The sequence below is a fragment of the Athene noctua genome, chromosome 3 (assembly GCF_965140245.1).
Source record: "Athene noctua chromosome 3, bAthNoc1.hap1.1, whole genome shotgun sequence".
Taxonomy (NCBI): Eukaryota; Metazoa; Chordata; class Aves; order Strigiformes; family Strigidae; genus Athene; species Athene noctua.
Genome location: NC_134039.1, coordinates 43,269,264 through 43,289,690, shown reverse-complemented (window position 1 = coordinate 43,289,690; position 20,427 = coordinate 43,269,264). Strand labels below are relative to the sequence as shown.

The 20,427-nt window shown below is 38.0% G+C and overlaps 1 protein-coding gene across 11 annotated transcripts in view; it reads left to right on the top strand.

Annotated features, from left to right (window-relative positions):
- Positions 1-20,427, top strand: part of OTOGL (otogelin like) — a 105,098-nt gene that overhangs the window by 5,470 nt on the left and 79,201 nt on the right. For 8 of the 11 annotated variants that reach the window (XM_074902800.1, XM_074902797.1, XM_074902805.1 and 5 more), the window contains exons 4-16: positions 186-246; positions 1,907-2,005; positions 2,685-2,839; positions 6,021-6,142; positions 8,079-8,284; positions 11,005-11,135; positions 11,751-11,857; positions 14,095-14,201; positions 14,891-15,016; positions 15,721-15,829; positions 16,081-16,127; positions 17,536-17,681; positions 19,094-19,217. In XM_074902800.1, the coding sequence (XP_074758901.1) occupies positions 186-246; positions 1,907-2,005; positions 2,685-2,839; positions 6,021-6,142; positions 8,079-8,284; positions 11,005-11,135; positions 11,751-11,857; positions 14,095-14,201; positions 14,891-15,016; positions 15,721-15,829; positions 16,081-16,127; positions 17,536-17,681; positions 19,094-19,217 (1,540 nt within the window). The remainder of the gene's footprint in view (positions 1-185; positions 247-1,906; positions 2,006-2,684; positions 2,840-6,020; positions 6,143-8,078; positions 8,285-11,004; positions 11,136-11,750; positions 11,858-14,094; positions 14,202-14,890; positions 15,017-15,720; positions 15,830-16,080; positions 16,128-17,535; positions 17,682-19,093; positions 19,218-20,427) is intronic. The other 3 variants (XM_074902806.1, XM_074902799.1, XM_074902798.1) reach the window with 1 other exon arrangement.

Here is a 20,427-nt window from a genome sequence, read left to right as displayed (position 1 = left end):
TCTCCACTGGCCCAGACTGCCGATGCCTCCTGTAGCACCTGCGGCTGTACCATGTGCTGTCCGAACCACAAATTACTCTTCCTTATCAAAAGTCCCAACCCAATGTTAGAGCAAGGCCTCAGGCTCGTATCAACTAATTTGTAAATCACAAACACCCTCATTTTCCTTTTATGTTTCTCTGACAGATTCAAGCTGCCTCTCCTTGGTCGCACCTTCATGGGGCCTTGATGCGAAGTCCACCAGGAGGTCAGTGCCATGCTCCTCACCTGTAGGAGAGAGATGGTCCTGAAAATGCTGCCTTCCTACCAGCTCTCCTATGTTACTGTGGGTTGTGGAAGCCCTCCTCATTATGTCCACTACAAAACCCTGCCCCGTCTCATTTTCTTATTTTATCCATGTTAAATAATGGAAAATTCCCATTAAAATTGCACTTTTGAAATAATGCCTTACAGCCAAACCTGAAGAGATAACTAAGCCAACCCTCTGATTTTTTAAATAAAGTTTATTTCCATTGCAATTATTTTCTGCCACTTTTTCTGGCATTGGCAGATGATGTAAATATGTCTGAGAGGCATATAACTGTTTATGTGAAGGGACAGGGGTGCTCAGGCAATGCACATGCAGCTGCTCCTGGAGGGTTTTAAGCATTGTACAAGCACATAAAGTAGGTCCAAGTTACGAAAGTGGTTTTGCAAAGAAGTTCATTGTATGCAACCAAACTTTGTTATCCTTCTTGGAGAATACATATGCCTGAGTAGGTGTTTTCTATTGTGTTTTCCATGTAAATGAATATATGTAATTTTACAGCTCACAATTCTAACAACAACAAAGAAGTTTTCCACATTAGTGCAGTTCTATAAACAGTATTTTCTGCTTTGTCGGTATTTTCAGAGTATCTGTGTATATTTGGAAAGCAATTCTTAAATGGAAAAAATTCAAAACTGAGCATGGAAAGGCGTTTTCACAGTGAAGGCTGATGTTCTTAATCACTGGTAACTTCTGTGTGTCCTTTACCGTAAAGGTCGCATTTTGTTCCCATTTAACATCACTAGCAGCTTTACCATGGCTTCATTAGGAGTGGAAGGGCCTGTTTATTTCATTTATTTCCTGCTTTTTGCAATTTTTTTTTAATCTCCATCAGCAAGATTGTAAACATTTGTATCTAGGGTTTTAATCCTCTCCCAAGAAGGAAAGCAACTATCTGTAAAATCTCATGAAATCTTACTTTGGGACCATTTCTTCTCCACTTTTGGGGAACTCAGCAAATGATTAGTAGATGGCAGTGAGGTCTTAGCTTCCAAACAGACTATAAAAACCTTTAATGAAATTTACTAATTAAAATATAAACCAAGCCATTCCCATGGAATCTTGAGTCTCTGACTCCAGTTACCTTTTAGGCAGAAATAACATTTTCACTGACTTTTTTAGCATGGGAGGAAGAATATTTATAATTGGTTTTGACTCTGTAAATTATGTATGCTGGAATGTTCATAAACTGAATGTACCCTTTGCTGTAACAATTAGGAGGGAGGAGCTGAACATATGGATAAATTATGCTGAATTTAGTCAATTAGAATAATCTGTGTTCTGTGTATTTCAAGATCAGCAGGACTGGGATTTCGTTTCTTTACATGGGAACTTGACCTTTTGTTTGCTGGGAGGAGGTTGACCTTTTGCTCCTTTGTTAGTTTACAAGTCTCAAACCAAATGAGAGAGAATGCTTTTCTTTTAACCAAGGAACACAAAGGGTAAATTTAAGTAAATGTTAAAACCTGCAGATTGTTGTTGGTTAATTTTCTTAGCTAATATAGGTGATCATGATTTAACAATAATGGATTTAATGTAGATCTCTCAGCCTGTTTGCAGAATACTTTATCTACAAAAAGGCTGCTATGCTTGCTTACAGGTTCGTGTCCTCAGGAGTGCCTTAATGGAGCAGCCTGCACAGAGGCAGGTGACTGTGACTGTCAGTTATTTCAGGCTCAAGGGAGCAGGTGCCAAATTGGTAAGTTTGGGGCCAAAAGAGTCAAGTTGTGCGAGATTTAAGGTGTAGGTTTTTAAAACAATACTGTTAACAATATATTTGTGACTCCTATGTAGTAGGACTGTCATTCCACTAGTAGCTAAGAGGATTAAAATGGTATGCATTAGGGATATATATAGAGCAACATCAGGAATGCCTACATTTTAGCACCTGGTCTGTAATGATACATAGATACCATAACAGATAGATCACCGTCTAGTACATCAGTAGCTAGCCAGCTGTTTAATAGTTGGCTGAACAACTAAAATGTCACTGCATTTTTCTAGCAAACAGTGACTTACTGCAAGTAAAATTTCAGTGCACTGGTCTCTGGAATCTGCTGCGTGTTGGGATCAAAAGGAATTATCTTCCAGGATTTGCAGTAGATCTAAATCCCTTGCTTCTACTTATAATTAAAATGTCTCCACTGAAGCAAATAAAAAACTTATGATGATCGCACGTGACTAAAACTGCAGCCTAAAGATTAAAAAAAGGCCTGATTTTATTTAAAGTTGAAGAAATGAGGTTATCTTTTGTCCTTGTTATGTATTTCCTTTATAAGCTCTTATTTTCTGTCTGAGCTCTTACTTTTGTCTATGCCTGTGACACCTGTCAATTTTTGATTACTGTGCTTGTTGTAAACTCAGTGTGTTCTCTCTAGTACCTAACTCTGGTAAGGACAGAGATGGGATTTGCAAGTCGTGGGGACAGTATCATTTTGAAACATTTGATGGCATCTACTACTACTTCCCAGGAAATTGCTCCTATATTTTTGCAAAAGACTGCAGTGCTCCAGAACCCCAGTACACTGTCTGGGTAAGTATGTGAGCATACACTAGAAATAGCACACTGAGTATTGCTGTATTACAGGACATATTTTTCACCATAAGTAAAATAAGTAGAGACAATAAATGGCTCAGACTCTTGCATTGCTTACTTAAACATAAAACTATGCTGCTGGAAAAAGTCTAAGCCTATGTGCAGTAGCTCAAAACACCAATGAAATTATAATCAACAGAGCTGGTATATTAGAAATAGTATTTCTTACTCCCCCTATCCTAAAAAGGCTCTCTGATCTTTCCTTTCTGGGACCAAAAGTGAGTCTTAAAGCAGACATTGGAAACCGACAAACTTTAGCTGTCAGTCTGTTAAAAACCTGAGTTACTGAGTAAAGTGCAAACAGCTATCACCTGCTTGATATCTGGGCACCCGTATGTACTGGGCCCCTATTCACAGCCATCAGCACACTATGGAGAGCTGCCACCCTAGCCCACAGAAAACTGTCCCCTCCGGGGATTTGCATTCTAATTTTAGATTACCTTCTACATCATGCAGAGAAGATTAACAGCTCAAACACCTTAATCTCGACCTATGTATGGGAGGCACTCTTTTTAGTAATTTTGTCAAATTGATGAGTATCCATGGTTAATGACTTTGGGTCATGGAGAGTTCAAATTTATACTTTCTTCGAAGGAAGATGCCTTATTTATCAGACTGTTAGTTATTGTGGGGAAAGGACATGAGCTCGTTTTGTTACTTTTTACACAATGTTTGGGATTTGGTGCTGATTGGGCAGGGGAGAAGGGACAAGAGGTGTCCTAATTCTGAGCCCTGGTGGTCACAGTGCTCACATGGGCAAGGGTAGACCTAGATGCTGATTTCTGCTCCAAGGACTAGTTTTCATTTGTAATCACACGACCTCCTCTCCCAGCAGATAATAACATCTAGTGAAGATAAATCTGACATTAAACCTGCCATTTCTGTTCACTCAGGTTCTAGACAGATGCTGTTATATCTGCCTTCCATGATTTCATTTTAATTTGGATTCTGTGTGCAGCTATGACTTTTTGGAAGCTTTCAGAAAATGCTGTAGCAAAGCTCAAGATTATATTAAAATCTAGAATCCATATTTCAGTGGATTCCAGTTATTCTGCAAAGAGATAAACTACCATTCAATTGCTGGAACAAATGTCACGTTTTGCTAAAAACTGGAAGTGTTTACTCAGAAAAGGCATAAGTAATGTTGAAGCACTGCAGTCACTACAGGCTGGACAATGGACAGCCAAGAACCTTTCCAAATCTTCACATTATGGTCCTTTGGCTTTAGTAATCCACCTCTCTAGAGAAGAAGAAAACACAAGAATTATTTTGATTTTCCTTGATTCTGTCTTGGGCCAGTTTTACATAGAAACCATCTGTCAATACTAGTAACATTTATGATGTCTTTAATTATGATTATCTTTGTACATGTAAAAACTCTAATGCTTTTCCTGGTTTGGTTTATTTTATTCAAATAGTAACTAGTTTTTTCTTCCATGGTTAAGTGTCAGTTTAGGAAAATTAATTCAAGTATGTGTTAGCACTGTATGTGTTTACCAACAAATCCTTTCTATAAAAGCGATACCTCTAGTTACTTTTACAGCCTCTATTACTACCTTGGTAACATGTTTCCCAATTACTAATCTATAGTTTCACAGCACTGTCAGGTAAACTGGTAATGCAACTCCCATCCTTCTCAGAGAACGGTGACACGCACAGACATAGGAGTCATATATGAGGTGTCTAAACTCTGTCTACATTATAATTTAGGTAACAGATACCTAAGATTCACAACACATTCCCCTCTCTTCTCAGTGGTGTCTAAAATCAGCTCACAGGCTTTTGAAACACCATAGTCTAGGGCAGCCCACAGGTTTGTGTGGCTCAGCCTCACTGAGATTAATGAAAAATGTTGAAATTTTGCTCAAGGCTTTGGAGTAGGTATTTGTTTAAAACTCACACTAGCAAACGTAACTCAAAACTTTGTAGTAGTTAATTGGTTACAGCATATGCACAGAAAGTTGGAGACTTATATCCCTATCATCAGTCAGCGTAAACCTGAACCCACAGTTTTCAAGTCCTGAGAGTACACCCTGGCCAACGGAAGCTGTGTGGTCTCTGGGGACAAGGAACTTCCTGCAGGAGTTGTGCTCTGCCATACTGAAGGCTGGGAATACAAAGGAAGCTTGACTTCAGGGGGAGCCTCCTTTTTGCCACACTATAAAAAAGGAAGAATGCTGGCTTATCAGGCCTGTTCCAATGTCTGATTGTGGATTTTTTTATGTGATATCTACTTCACTGCCATAAAACTGTAGGCATGCTGAGATAGGAGTTGCATAGTTTTCATTTTTGGAAGCATGCATTTAAGGTCTGTTTAACACCTCTCTCTAGTGGTGGACAGTCATGGAAGTTGCACATTGCCAATATCTGAGACACATAGTTTTACAAATCTCTCTCTGGCTGACTGAAGCTTGTATTTCCATTGCTGTGTTCAAACTAGAGAAGCTGATGTGTGATTCAAACCAGAGCTCAACATATATATATATAATGGCAGATTTCAGAAAAGCCTGCCCTTCCCCATTAGCAGGGCTGAAAAGCCAGTGTGAAACGGGTTTTAACAGATCCATGTACATTAGATGCTTGCAGTAATCTGTGGGAGCACTCCAAAATCTCAACAAATCCTTTAGGAAGACATGTTGTAGTTCAGTTGGTGCCAGTCTCAGCTGGCACGGAGAATGCTGGTATTATGCTGAGATTTTGTACTGGTTTGTAGTCCCCTCTTATAGATCAGACCTCTAGAAACAGATCAATAGTGGTGTCTCCTCAGTGCAAATAACAAGCTCCTATGTTGGCAGTTATAAGCTAGCTCGCTACAGTGTTTCTCAAGTTCATCTACATAAAATACCTGAGTATTTAATCCAGTATTTAAACTACTGTCTTGTGATGCTTGTGCTATTGAACAGTGGCTATATTTCTCAGTAGTACTGGGTAGTGTGAACTTCTAGTTTTTTATATCTTTGTAATTGTGACTTTTTTATATTCTATGTGTTTATTTGTAAAGCTCTTTCAGTGATTGGTGCATAGAACTGTAGAATATCATATGAGTTTATGAAAAATTGCATGAAATTATTGAGAACAAACGTTTATTCTTATTGTGTGTATGTTTTTCCCCTCTAAGGTTCATAACAGTCCTCACTGTTATGGTTCAGTATATACTTGTCAGAGGTCTGTTAGCTTATTTTTTTTAAACCGAGAAGAAATAATTATTTCAGGACATGAAGTAAGAAAAGATGGCATCAGGTAAGCGTTCTAATGATGGGTTTAAACATTTTACTGCACAAACATAGTGTGGAGTTTGGGAAATTGATTCTTTTTACACCAGCCAGGGAAAATAATTTGATGCATATCTTTATTGATCCCTTGCTGTTCTTTATTGAGGCTGATAGAGCTCTAGTTTGAGCAATGTAATGGTGCTGATGTAATACCCGAGTGAGGATAGCATACAGTCCACACATGAACCATGTGTTCAACCTCTTATCTGTAACTTAACAATTAGCCATCCCTACTTTGTATAAACAAATTCTGTATCAGACAGTGCTAGCTAATCCTTGGTGCATCCTGATACCATTTTGAACAAGGCAGTCATTATTTATTTTTGGTAGCTATATTTAATGTAAGACATAATCTTCTTCTAGACAAGTCTGAACTGGTTGAATAAAAGATCTTAAGTCCCCTTTGCCCCTTTGGGGCAAAAACTCCACAAAACACCTCTGAGGTACATCCACCCCCCAGGATTTACCATCTGCTTTTTAAATCACAGAATCACAGAATTGTCTAGGTTGGAAAAGACATTGAAGATCATCCAGTCCAACCATTAACCTCACACTGACAGTTCCCAACTACACCAGATCCCTCAGCGCTATGTCGACCCGACTCTTAAACACCTCCAGGGATGGGGACTCCACCACCTCCCTGGGCAGCCCATTCCAACGCCTAACAACCCCTTCTGGAAAGAAATGCTTCCTAATATCTTGTCTAAACCTTCTCTGGTACAGCTTGAGGCCATTCCCTCTTGTCCTATCACTTGTTACTTGGTTAAAGAGACTCATCCCCAGCTCTCTGCAACCTCCTTTCAGGGAGCTGTAGAGGGCGATGAGGTCTCCCCTCAGCCTCCTCTTCTCCAGACTAAACACCCGCAGTTCCCTCAGCTGCTCCCCGTACGACCTGTGCTCCAGACCCTGCACCAGCTTCGTTGCCCTTCTCTGGACACGCTCGAGTCATTCAATGTCCTTTTTGTAGTGAGGGGCCCAAAACTGAACACAGGAATCGAGGTGCGGCCTCACCAGTGCCGAGTACAGGGGTCAGATCCCTTCCCTGTCCCTGCTGGCCACGCTATTGCTGACACAAGCCAGGATGCCATTGGCCTTCTTGGCCACCTGGGCACACTGCTGGCTCCCGTTCAACCAGCTGTCAATCAACCCCCCCAGGTCCCTCTCTGACTGGCAGCTCTCCAGCCACTCCTCCCCAAGCCTGTAGCGCTGCTGGGGGTTGTGAAATAAGTGAAAAGAGGAGTGCAAGGCTATAATGTTTTACTGGTTGATAAAGTACAGAAAGTTTCAAAGAGTTGTTAAGGTGTGCTTGCCATCCCCTTTGATGTAATGGTACAGCCATTAACATCTGAGATGGAGATCTACAGTGATACTGTTTATCCCCACAGAAGCAACTTTGGAGGATTAGAATTAGATCTGTGCTGGAATATTGTTGTCCAGTGGTCTTTGGCCAAAGGAGGAAGATATACAGTATTTCGGTCAATAGTATTTTCTGTACTGTAAGTTCCTCCATTTGCACATATCTAACCCAGTGATGACCCTGTGCCCAGAAGGGCTGCTGGCAGTCATAGTGTCACATAGCTCCTTGTGCAATGCAGTGTGCTCTTGAAGTCATGTATTTCTCAACATGCTCAGCTGAGCTTTGAAAATGAAGATTCATTATTATGTCAGGCTTATAACTGGTACAGCTGATAGGTGTATACAGCAGAAAAGAATTCATATTAGATAGTCAATATAGAGAAATAAACAGAAGAAAAGATAGTAAAACCGTGATGAAGTCTTGAAGTGTCTGTATACACCTGGGAAAAGGGGTTTAGTGAGTTAGAAGATGATGTTCTATGTGGTATTTTTCTAGCACTAACCTCATCTCATCTGAGATCTTTGAAGCAGGCTGTTTATTTTTCCAGATTAATGTTGCCTCAGACAGTTGGAAATGCTTTCCTTGAGAGACTGGCTGATTATATTCTGGTGAAGACTACCTTTGGATTTTCTCTTGCTTGGGATGGAAACTCTGGCATTTATATTAAGCTGACAGAAGATCATAAGGGAAAACCTTGTGGCCTCTGTGGAAATTTTAATGGCAATAAATATGATGACCTGATACTACAAAATAGTAAGTAACTAACTTGGAAATACACACTTACCTTGTGTGAACAACTTCTATATTCACTTTAAATATAATATTGTAAAAAGACAGAGTCCTGTTTCATTTATTTCAGTAGAAAATAGAATATCAGTTCTATTCTTTCTCATCATTAAAAATGCTAAGGGAAAAGGTCCTAGTTCAAGAAAATATATGTATGTTTAAGCCTTTTCTTGCTCAGCAAAGCACTTGGTGTATGTTTATCTTAGCTGATGAAAGTGCCTTCAAATAATAAATAAATAAACAAATGCTTGTGATTATCTGTTTAAAGATGGAGGGAGAATGAGAGAAGAGCCAAAATATTAATATTTGGAAAAAGCACAATCCTGAGTCCTTCATTTATATGAGCATCATAAAAATGATAACTGAAATATGTAAAATTCAAAGCTGTTTCCAGGGTCCTTGTATCTCTTTGTTGAAACTGTGTATTAGGGGCCTCCAGCTACCCTGTAGGATGAGGAACTGCCCAATGCTGCATCTGAGGCAGAGATGACTTGCTAAGCTGGTAGAATATTCTGTAGTCTATGTAGGGAATACTCTATATTTTGTCCTACTTGAAACTAATGTGAAAAAAAAAAAAAAAGAACAAGCTTGAGAATATGATATTTTTCATAGTCTCTGATAAAAACAGATAGGACTATTTTACCGTTACCATTAATTGCTGACAGAATCTAGTCCTAAGGCCCTGCATATTCTTAAATCACAAAAGTTATCTCACTGTAACTTTTTCCTCCCTCCTCTGTTTTCCCCCGGTTTTTATGGTCAATAGCAGAGCTTTTTGACTTTCTAAGTGAAGGAAAATGAAGTGTACTTATCTTTGTATAGTCTTTAAAAATCTGCCCAACATAAATTTTTCATACCTCTTCTGTCATGAGAGCAATAATTTCCCTGTTTCATGCATCAGCTGAACACCAGAGTATGGTATGTTTAATAATTAGTTAAAACTGATGATCTGGAAAAATGGAGAAAAATGGAGTTTGGAGGAGATAGTGAATTCACATGATCTCTAAAAAATAGTAATTTCAGTATCTTTAAATACGTTATCTGTAATAAAAGACTTCCAACTCTTCTAGCTTTTTTTCTAGCATTTTTCTTTATCAGAAATGATAGTATCATTGTAGTGTACAATCAAGAGTGCTATGAATCCTTTTAACCTTGAACCAGTTACTTGACTCTGTGCAAATACAAAGCATGAAGCTCTGATATCTTCATAAGAATAAACTACTAATTCAAATTGCTTCTAAACTGCAACATTTTTCTAAGTTTTTCCAAATCTTATAAATCATCTGGGATGATGATTTATCTCCCCCAGCTGAAATGCTTCCCCCGTTAGTGTAAGGGAAGCTCTTACATCTATCCTGAATCTTATGGAATCTGAATGCTCTCTATTTGTAATGCCCCAAATAAATAAGTTGCTGAGAGGCATGTAATAGTCCATTTCAAAGCACAGTTTAGAAACAAGCTCCTTTTCTGGTTTGTTATCTTCATCTTTATTGGCATCTTTGTATTGCTTTAATATACAAGGCTGTATCTGTTTGTAGAACTGTTTCAAGGACCGTGATTTTATTTTGTGGCAATTTTTGAGGACTTAGAAATTTTTTTCAAGCTATGTCAAAATGTAAATAAAATATTTTTAATATTTTTGCAGAAGCAGAATTATGTCAGCAGGTTTATCTCTAGATCAAACCCCAGCTTTTTGTTTGGGAAGGGTTTTCTGCGTAAAGAACTATTCTGTCAGAAGGAGAAATGTTTTAGGTCTCCCTGGCTCTTCAGTAAAATTGCCTGGTGGTTAGGATCTTATCTTTGTTTATTTGTGGAGATCCAAATACAAATACCTGTTTAGCATGCTTTGGAGCTTTCCACGTTACAGAGTGTCAGACTGTACATTTTGTGCTAGAAGAAGTTACATTAAGTTTTGGATAGTACAGCTCTGAAAAAAACCCTGTAATCTGGTTTCATTTCAATACTGTATCTCCTAACCATACATAGAAACAGCTAACCGTAGCATAGATACCTATTACTGTAAGGTTCTTCAAGGTGAAGGCATTATACACTTTTAAAAATACTTAACATAAAGAAAATGTAACATTTAGTTCTTGATGCAAAAATATGGAAATTTGGCTCTGTTTTCTTACTGCCAACCTTCTTGTATGTTCATGTATCTTCCTCAGCCTGTTGTCATGACTTCCAGTCACACATCTTGTTTGTTAATTTTCCCATGCCCATGCTGTGAGTAGAGCTGGGCACATAGTGGTGTGTTTGTTGTAGAGCTTTTCTGCAGCAAGGGAAAAGAAGGGAGACAATAGTGCTAACTGACCTTTGTGAAACATGATGAAAGCCTTAAATTTTTTAAAGAAATGTGTTTTTTCTTAAGTATTTAATGCATTACACTTGTCCTTATTTGTATATTTGTTATAAAATTGTCAGTGATTGCACTTTAAAAACCCCAACCAACACCTTGTTATATATTTTTAAAATATTTTCTTTTCTTTTCTTTTTTTTTTTTTTAATGTAGTATGAAACACTACCTGAAATTAAAAAAGAAAAAATAACATTACCACCGGTACTCTAAACATATCTATAACTGGGGTAATGAACACATTGAAAAACTACAAGAAATTTCCAAGCTGCTTTTTGTGTTTGTGTTGACAATTTTTTTTCCTGGATGCACTTGCAATGTTTTCATGCAGTAGGTGAATATACAGAAGACATCGCTGAATTTGCCAATAGCTGGGCTGTGCAAACATCAGATGATGTAGCTTGTGTACCTACTGCCTCAGATTTTTCCAGTCCTTGCTCAGCTGATGCAGAATCCACTGAGGTAAATTGATCATGTTTTATATATATAAATATATATCTTCTTAATCTTCACTGCCTAGTGATGGTACAAGAATCTAGCTATATACACCATGTTGAAAAAAACCTTAAATGCACTGAGGCTTTGAGAAACAGAAGATTTAGATCAGGACCGTTTCTAGGGAATGTCTGAAGATCTTCAGATTTTTAGCTTAAAAGTACAAAGGCTCGGATAGCATGTGCCAAGTGGCACAGGTCTGCTGGCAGAGCTTTTCATTGCTGCATTAAACTTGGGTTCAGCTCCCAGTCCTAGCATTTTACACTTCATTATTTCAGAAATCGTGAAATACTGCAGAAATAACATACTCAGCTTCTGCATTGACACAAAATGCTTTTGCTGTCATTTCACATACTTTCATCCCAGCTGGTTTAGGAGCAGCTGGCAATCAAGCCAGCCTAGGCAGAGAGGACAAATTTTAAGAATAATAATAAAGGAGACATAATAAATTGAGACTGTGAGATTCTCAGATTTTAATGAGGATATAAAGGACCCTAGATTAGGGAAACAAAGCTAAAAAGAGTTATGCTTGTTCAGAAAGTATTTTCTAACTGTCATTTACTGATTCTCCTTAATGTGCAGGACATATTCTTCAAGTGCCAAATATTCCTACAGTTTCCTTTTCTCAGCTGTCATGAAAGCATAGATCCATATTCTTATATTTCTAGCTGTATGAATGATCTTTGCAGGTAAGACTGGAGTTCTTGTGTATTTATTTTTGACGCATTAAGTGAATGTTCACTCTTTTGTTTGATACCAGAACTGAACAGCATTGAGGGAAGAGGAACCAAGTTCAAAGCAAAAGAGATGGGTTTCTCAGTGGGTGATTTAGTGTGGAAACAAAGGGCACAGAACCTGCGTGCCAAGGGATATTTTGATTGCTAAAGGTTTACATGGATTCAAGGAAATACTAGACAAACACATGGAAAAGAAATCCATGGAGAATCATTAATGACAAAAGAGGAGCTGCTAGTCACAAAACCCCTAAAACCTGTACCGGGAGGTCTTGAATTAAAAATATGAGGAGATGATACTAGAGGGAAATATCAATGGTACTGGAGGAGCTGGACCATTTGTCTGACACAGTCTGACCATTTCTATAAGCAACCACTATGGTTCAAATTAGTAGAATTTTTCAAAGAAGTTTTATTTATGTAAATTCAGAGTTGTCAAAAGAAATTAAACTCTCGTCTTTGGTGGGAGTTCAGCTGCTGGCATTAGATGCATACCTGATGTTTTTCCCTTAGCACTCCAGACTCCTGTTTAGTTCTTGTCATTCAAGTTAAACGGGTGTTCCAGTGTATAACTGAATAAATGACTGTGCAGTGAACCATTTCTTTTGTAGAAGGGTTTTTAAATTAAGAAGTAATTGTCATAAATGGCAGGATTTTTACTAGATACTCTTATGGCTTTCTCAGAGTATCATCAATTTAATCAAAAATATACAGAAAGGATCACAAGACTAAAAGTAAGAATCACTCTATATAATCCATTACAACTTGTTAGTTCATTTTGGATTAATTTTTAGTTTTCTGCTTTAGCATAAATTCAAGATGGAAGAATTCATGTTTGTAGGCAAATCTCCAAAGTGTGCTTCTTGAAGTTTATTATCTGTACATTGATTTCACTCAGAGAAGAGATGAGTTGCCTCTTTATGGTCTCTTTGTAAATCAGGAGTTTATTGTGACTTTTTCTCAGTAGAAGAAGAATAGTGACAAGAAAATTTTCAAATGCAATGTGTTAAGGTGGATTTGATTTTTGTCAACATGTGTATGTTGATGTGAATGGTGTGAATATTAAAAACCTTAAAGGAAGTTTCTGTGTGTCAGAACCTCATTAATTTAGGCTTATTTTGATTATAAAAGAGACCTCTCTTCTTGTGGCTTAGTGTCAGTTTATGAAGTTTATTGTGGGGCCAACTATTCTTTCTATTAAGACCCATTTAATTGGATTAGATAAGGAGAGCTGGAGAGATTCTGATCAATGTAACAAAGAGTATGGTGGTGTCTGATTTGATAACAGATGTGTTGAAAGCAGAATACGAACACAATATAATACATTCTTAAGACCATTAATTTTGGAAGTATGATCTTTTGTGCTGAAAGACAAACTCAGCTGATATGTCACGGTCATGCTTATAATAGAAATGTCATGTTATAACTAGTTCATTTTGTCATCAAGTCCTCCAGAGTGAGTGATGGGAGTTGTTGGACTTTCACAGTAACAAAGGGTTGGTGGTATCTTGCCTTATGTGACTTACACCTGAATAAAATTTCAGCTTACCTAAACACTGATGAATGTCTCTTTACTTGATCCTGTCAAAATGCACTGTACAGATTCTTCTGTATAGACTAAGGCAGAGACAATGCCTTTGACCAAGGTCATGCTGTAAATCCCTGAGCCTGTCTACAGTATTCAGAGGATAATACTTCTGGCTCTGAGCACTTCAGCACAAGATCAGAATTACACCAACAGAGTTCTTCTCACCTAAGTTCAAGGGCTGATAGGCAGTTGGAAACTTGAACTTGTTACTTGGACCAGAATGTCTTTTTTATCAGTGTAAGTCAGAGTTTCCATGTCATGCACGAGGGAGAGGGCCCGACACGTGGATCTTGAGACTGTTGAGATGTCCGTTGTCCTCAAGACAAGGTCATATTTCTCTTCCATCACAAGCAGCATTTATCTTTTTGGTAATAAATTAGTGATTATATTGTGGTAAATTAAAATGAATTAAGTTTTTGTAAGATCAAATGATAGAAGCACAACAGTGTATTCAGTATAGCTCATTCCTTTTCATAATATTTTCATTGTGTGCCATTATGACTGAATGGCAGCTACGTGCGAAGTATCCTGTGCAGTGTCCCTTGGCAGAGATTTGTAGATGGGATTTGCGTTCCTTGACTACCGTCTTGTTTTATCATTTCAGAGTGGATGATGATGAAACATACTGCAGGGCAGTGACAGAGTACGCTCGAGCATGCTCTCACGCTGGGTCCCCAGTACGGGACTGGAGGGATGACTTTCCTGCCTGTAGTAAGACTCTTTAATAAAGCATACAATATGGCCTTTGAGATACTCCATGTATTCATTTCAAATAATTCCATCTTGACATTTGTCACTACAGGACTCTAAACTGATACTGAAGTAGATCAGCCAGCTTCACTATTGCTGGCAAACAATGAAGTCAATGACTTGCTAGAGGAGTATTTTAATTCCGTTATGATCTGATATAGATCCATACAAAATTCATGTTTCCACAGATTGCTTGAAACATCATGTGTGCTGATCATATTCTAGGACAAAGAACAAACATCTGTGGAGATCTGATGTTTCCCCTCTTCCCAGATGACCTTTCACCCTCTACTGGCCCTATAACAGTATGAATACAGTTAATCCAGCTCCTTCTAGTTATCACCACCACCCATCAACTGCAGTTCAGCCTCATGCACGGGACTTTGAACTAGCTGAGACATGAGAACATGTTCCTCTGTCACAGAAACTGTAACTTTTTTTGGAGGGGTGATGTAAGAATTTGACAAAGAAAGACATAAATACTGGTGAGAGATTCACCACAGTTCATCAGTTAAAACCTCTCCAAACAATTCATTGTACCTGACCTGAATAATTACAGTGCTGCACAACTGTTTACTTAGGAGAGAAGCGTTCTCCAGTATGGAGAAAGAAATTTCATTAATGTTAAATGTATCATGTATTTTTATTAGCTGAGAAGTGTGAAGACAGCTTTGTACACCGTGACTGTATCAGCTGTTGTCCACCAACCTGCACATTTGAAAAAGATTGTCTTGGCAGCAACCTACACTGCTTAGATGGCTGTTACTGTCCAGATGGTAAGTACTGTCGATTTTGTGTGAAAAAATACGTGTAAAGCTAATATCCAACATCATAATAATGTTGTCTAAATAGATTGTGCTTAAAGTTAAAGCTGAAAATACAAATACTGTAAATTCTGCTCTAGCTGTTGTTATTCTCACTGTGATTCTTCCTTATAGTATGTTCTAAACATTTCTCTAGAATACAAAGGTGGGTCAGAATGAAGTATCAATTAAAATCTTGAGCCACCACTAATACTTGCTACAGTAAGATATTGCATAGATTTAATCTACTTTAATTATTCCAAAGTCTACCAAAGTTTTGTTTGAACAGAATGTGTCTTTTTCTCTGTACATGAAAAAAAAACTTCCTAAGCCTGTACTTGATAAAAATTAGGGACCATGACCAGTCCTGTTCTAGAAGGACTAAAGATTATGGAATCTCAGAATCTTTTCATTTTTGAGTCTGTACAGTTTTACATGCTTAAGGCAGACATTTTTCATAAAGCAACTACTGAGGGTGACAACTGCTTTAAGACAGCTTCACTGTTCATCACAGAGCTCTCTGCACTCTCTTGGTGACTCTTTTTGCTGGTCCCCAGTTAAGACTGGTGGGAACACCTTCTGGCAGATTTGAATGTTTGAGTCAGATGGGGGAAGAGCAGTGATCCGGAGTTTCTTAATTTATTTTTTATCTCATTTATTAACTTCTCTCCCAATAGGTCTCATTATGGAAAATGGAACTTGTATCTCTGTGTCGAATTGTCCTTGTATTTATCATGGAACTGCCTTCCCTGTAGGCTCAAAAATTGAACAAGAATGTAGCAACTGGTATGTGAAATCCTCATGTCTGTGTTTCCTCTCTCTGTGACTGCTGCCCATGGTTAGTTTATTGCTGTAGTCACATTTACATTTTAAAGACTCGTTAGTATCTATGTTTTACAGACTGAGCCCCATGAACCACTAAATTATGCAATCTATCCTATGGAAAGGATGAATTCAAGACATATTAGTGTCAAAGCTGCTTTTTTTTTCTGAAGATCAGAACACTGAATTTCTGTGTTTTGTGATTTTTCTTTTAGTATTTGTATTGGTGGCCTTTGGAACTGCACTGATCATGATTGCCCAGGTATCTGTATTTCATTACTCTTTTCTTAGTGAACATAATGGATAAACTTTTCAGAAGACAACAGAACCAAATATGATCCAAGGGCTTGGGATGTTAATTTAAGAAGAAAGATTAAGCAGATGGATGTTGAGAGTAGCAGTGGGACAGCTGCGGTGAAGCTGTTAACTGCCTGACCATACTCCTCTTAACTTTTCCCATTTGCTTCCCTAGTGTTACATCCACCTCTTGTTTTCTATTTATGCTCTATGTTCTTTGGGGCAGGCTGCTTATTTCTACTGCCTGTTCAGTACCTAGGACAAGTATAAGAATCTCCTCACTTCTAGATGCAATTGTAATGCAAGTAATAAGAAAAATGTCATTCTGATGCTCAGTGTGCTGTATTTTCTTCTTTATAACAGCAGTTGGTGTTTGGATAATCATCCTTATCTTAAAAGATTACCTGTCCCTGTAATGGGTTATTCAGAGGGACATGGAGTGGCTGGGTAGTGAAACTCCCATAATAGTTCTGTATCTTAGACAAAATTATACTAGGAAACTTGTGAAAGAGACAATTTTTTACAAATTAGGGAACACCCTCTGAATGAAGTAATAAACAAGGCTTAAGAGTTACTAAGAAAGGCTTGACAGGGTGGGTCTGTAGTGTAAAGCAGTTGACATGGAACTGCTCCATATGTCTTGTGTGTGTTGTGTGTGTGTGTGTGTGTGGTTAATTATAACTACTTTAGTCTGGTTCTAGGGACTGAACGCCTGTTTGTAATGGGAGTGGTAGCTCCCACAGAGCACCTCCTGCACTAGTTACAGCCAAAATGAATCTAGTTCATGTGCTCTGACACTGCCCCGAAGGTGTGAATGAAAGTGCAGTAAGTGGGGATGCGCAGGAGACTTGCTTCAACAGTGCACTCCTGCTCTGAACTGAAAAATTAATGTAGATGTTCCCTGAGGACAGACACCTGCAGACTCTCCATGCCTGAGGTAACAGGCAGTGCCATAATACCTAGAAGGAAGGAGAAAGCAGCTTGTCCTCTTTCACACTCAGTCATGCCAAAAGATGATGAGGAAGAAGATTCGTTCAGAGTTGTAATAAAGAGAAAACTCTTTTATATTTTAGAGAACTCATAATAAAGAGAAAACTCTTTCAGAGAACTCGTGACTCAAGGCATCTCATATAGTTAGAACCAAAAGATGCTGCACATCAGTGTGTGCAATATGAGATGGTATGTGATGAAAATCGGTGTATATAACATATTTTATTTACAAATGCTGTATTTGCTAGATAGATTAAAATTAGCCTGGATTATGTGCTTAGAAATAAGGAGAAAGTTTCTTATTTATCTCTCTTCCATCATTTACAGAATAATGATACATTCTTATGCAAGTGAACATTCTTGTTTATCCTTTTTCTCTCAAGCTGAGTGCTCCATCACAGGTAGCTCTCATTTCACAACATTTGATGGACGTCATTTTACCTTTCTTGGGATTTGCCAGTACATTTTGGTAAAAGGCACTGGGAAAAATAAATTCACAATCACTTTACAGAAAGCACCTTGTGGACAGGTAAGTCACATTTTTGTTGAACACTCAGAACAAATGTGTCCATCCATATTTCAGGCAATCTTGTATAGGTTCTACTGTAAACTATCAGGTTATGTTTAACAGAAAATACAAATTGAAAACGTTTTACAGCTTTTTTGTAAGTGATTGTATTGCTACATGTTGTGTTGCCCTTTGTAAAATCAGTTGTGTTTTTAGAGGGATAAAGTCTAAAGAGTTACTAATTTATGCACATTAACCAAGTATATACATCTTTGGTTATAGTACAAACAGATGTCTTAAGCTTTAGAAAAGCTCTTGCTGGCAGCACTGAACACATTTAATACACTGCTAGTTTGGCAAGACTATTTTTTTTTTTTTTGGTAGCTTTAGATTTTTATTTGATACGTTACAGCATATTTAATTTGTTGGAACAATGCCTTTTAGAAAACTATTCAAGAGACTAGCCACAACACATATTTGTTTGAAAGTATTTTGGCAGGTATCCAACAACAGGCTTTATGAATAGAGGTGATTATAAAAAGTACTTATCTGTGAGACTGGATTTAATGTTTTATTAGTCACCTAGGATTTCAGGAGAAGGAGCTCTGAGATTGTGACTCACAGCTGCCTGTGTGCTGCGGGGGGCCTCAGGCATGGAGTGGTTGGTTAGGTAGTCACTGAGAGACAAGGATACTACTGGAAATGACCCTTAGCACAACTCTAGGCACCTTGGAAAGTTTCTAGGTGAACACACAGGGGCCCTCGGGAGCATAAGATGTTTGGTTTAGGCTGGTTATGTGTCGTCTTTTCTCCTGTACTTAGGTTCACAAATTCTGCCTGGATAGCACTCTGAAATGATGGGTGTGAATTAGTTTATAGGTCACTATATCTTGATAGCCAGATATTTATAAAGCATTGTAGTATAGTTCTGGAGAAATTATATCCTTTTGGTCTGCAGTAAGAGATCGTGACTACGTTTCAAGATGAGAAGCACCTTCATGTACGCAATAGTTTCTTTCTCCTGCATTGCTGCATTTGGTCTCTAGTTGCACTAGCATGATATAGACAGTGTCACACTCTTGCTCAAACACTGGTTAACCCAGCAATGAGGAGCACTCAGGGTGGCCATGAAAGTATGGCCGTTTGAACCCAGTATCAGTACTTGGGGCCCCCTGTCCACTTATTACTACTGCCATAGTAGCTAAAATGCATTGTCCTGGCTTTTATATGAATATACAATGCTTTATTATGTTCTACATACAATTTCGGGTACTCTGTTTAATGCTTCAAGTGATAGTTTATAACTGATTTACCTGATGAGAGTTCTGGTATTTCTTTTCTGTACAACTGGTTTTTTTCCCATTTGTTTTTGCTTTCCATGGTAATATTAATGTCTTTGCCTGTTTCTGATGGTGAAACTTGTTTTCACTTAGAACTTTGACCACGCCTGCATTGAGTCTATAACACTAGTTCTTGAAGATGATGTGAGCAAACAAGTAACTCTCACGAGATATGGTCAAGTCCAAACTGGCCTTAACCAAGCTTTTAACCTTAATGGTAAGAAGTGCATGGAATATAATTTTGCAAGAGTTCACATTCTTTCTTTTATATGCTCCAAAGCTTTTTAATAATATCTGTCTATGAAGAATGAATTTCTTCAAACGTAACTTATGAAATGTACAGTCGTTTCATATAACCTTAATAATGGTTCTAGAAATGCACTATTTCAGCCTGTAAAAGTCCTCCATTAGAGGGTCCTCCAAAAGAGTCCTCCATTATGCCCTCATTTCTTTTGAAGGCTACCTTCTTATTTGGAAGACTACCTAGAAATTCCACTCATTTTGTTTGTGTTTAGTGGGGAGGAGGTAAGAAAAAAAAGGGAAGCGAAGAGAGGTTGGAAGTCATCTTGATGCTGATGTTGGGGTCTAGCTTGATTAAAACTTTTTGGAATAAATGGCATGAAATAGAATCCATGTGCTTCACAGGATCTACATTTCTTTCAGCACTGATTTATGCTGTCATTTCAGGCAGGTTACTTCATCTTTTTGGAAAGCACAGTAAAATAAATCAGCCTTAAAAGTATGTTATAACATTAAGCACTGAAGGTGGTAATAATATTGCTAAATTTTGTGCCTTACAGTGATCAGTAGTAACTTCTTACTGGATTTTTTTTTTTTCTTTGTGAAAGAGTAAAGTGGGAGTTCCCCTTTCGTTTCCCAGCCTCTGGCAAAACAGAGTTTAGGGAGTTCTGTGCTGGTCCTTTCAGCTATGTCTTTTCTTCATTGAATTTGTCCAGTCACGGTTCTGCTTTTGGCATTCACAGCTTCCTATGGCAATGAATTTCGTAGCTCAGTTATATTTTCAGCTATGTTGACGGTTCTGCTTTATAACTTAATTGATAATTTCATTTTGTGTCTTGAATCAGTCCCTAATCACTTTCTTGTCTCTCTCTATAGTCCGTGACAAATATAATCTATCAATCACAAATATTTTGGTGCCACATTCTTGATAATTGGGTTTATCTAGTAAGTCTTATCAGCTAAGACCATCTTTAAGCATCACATAAGCATTTTATCTGTCTCTTCTCAGTTTATACTTCTAAGTGTTTTTGTGTGCAGGCAGAGAGGCTTATTGTGAAGGTAGATCTGCTTTAAGTCTGCAGCGGCAAGTAGCCCAACAATGTGCAGCAAATGAATGCTGTGACTGTGAAATTTCCATTTCCTCACATAATGGATTTGCTGGGGAGGAAAGCTGGGAATTTGATAGG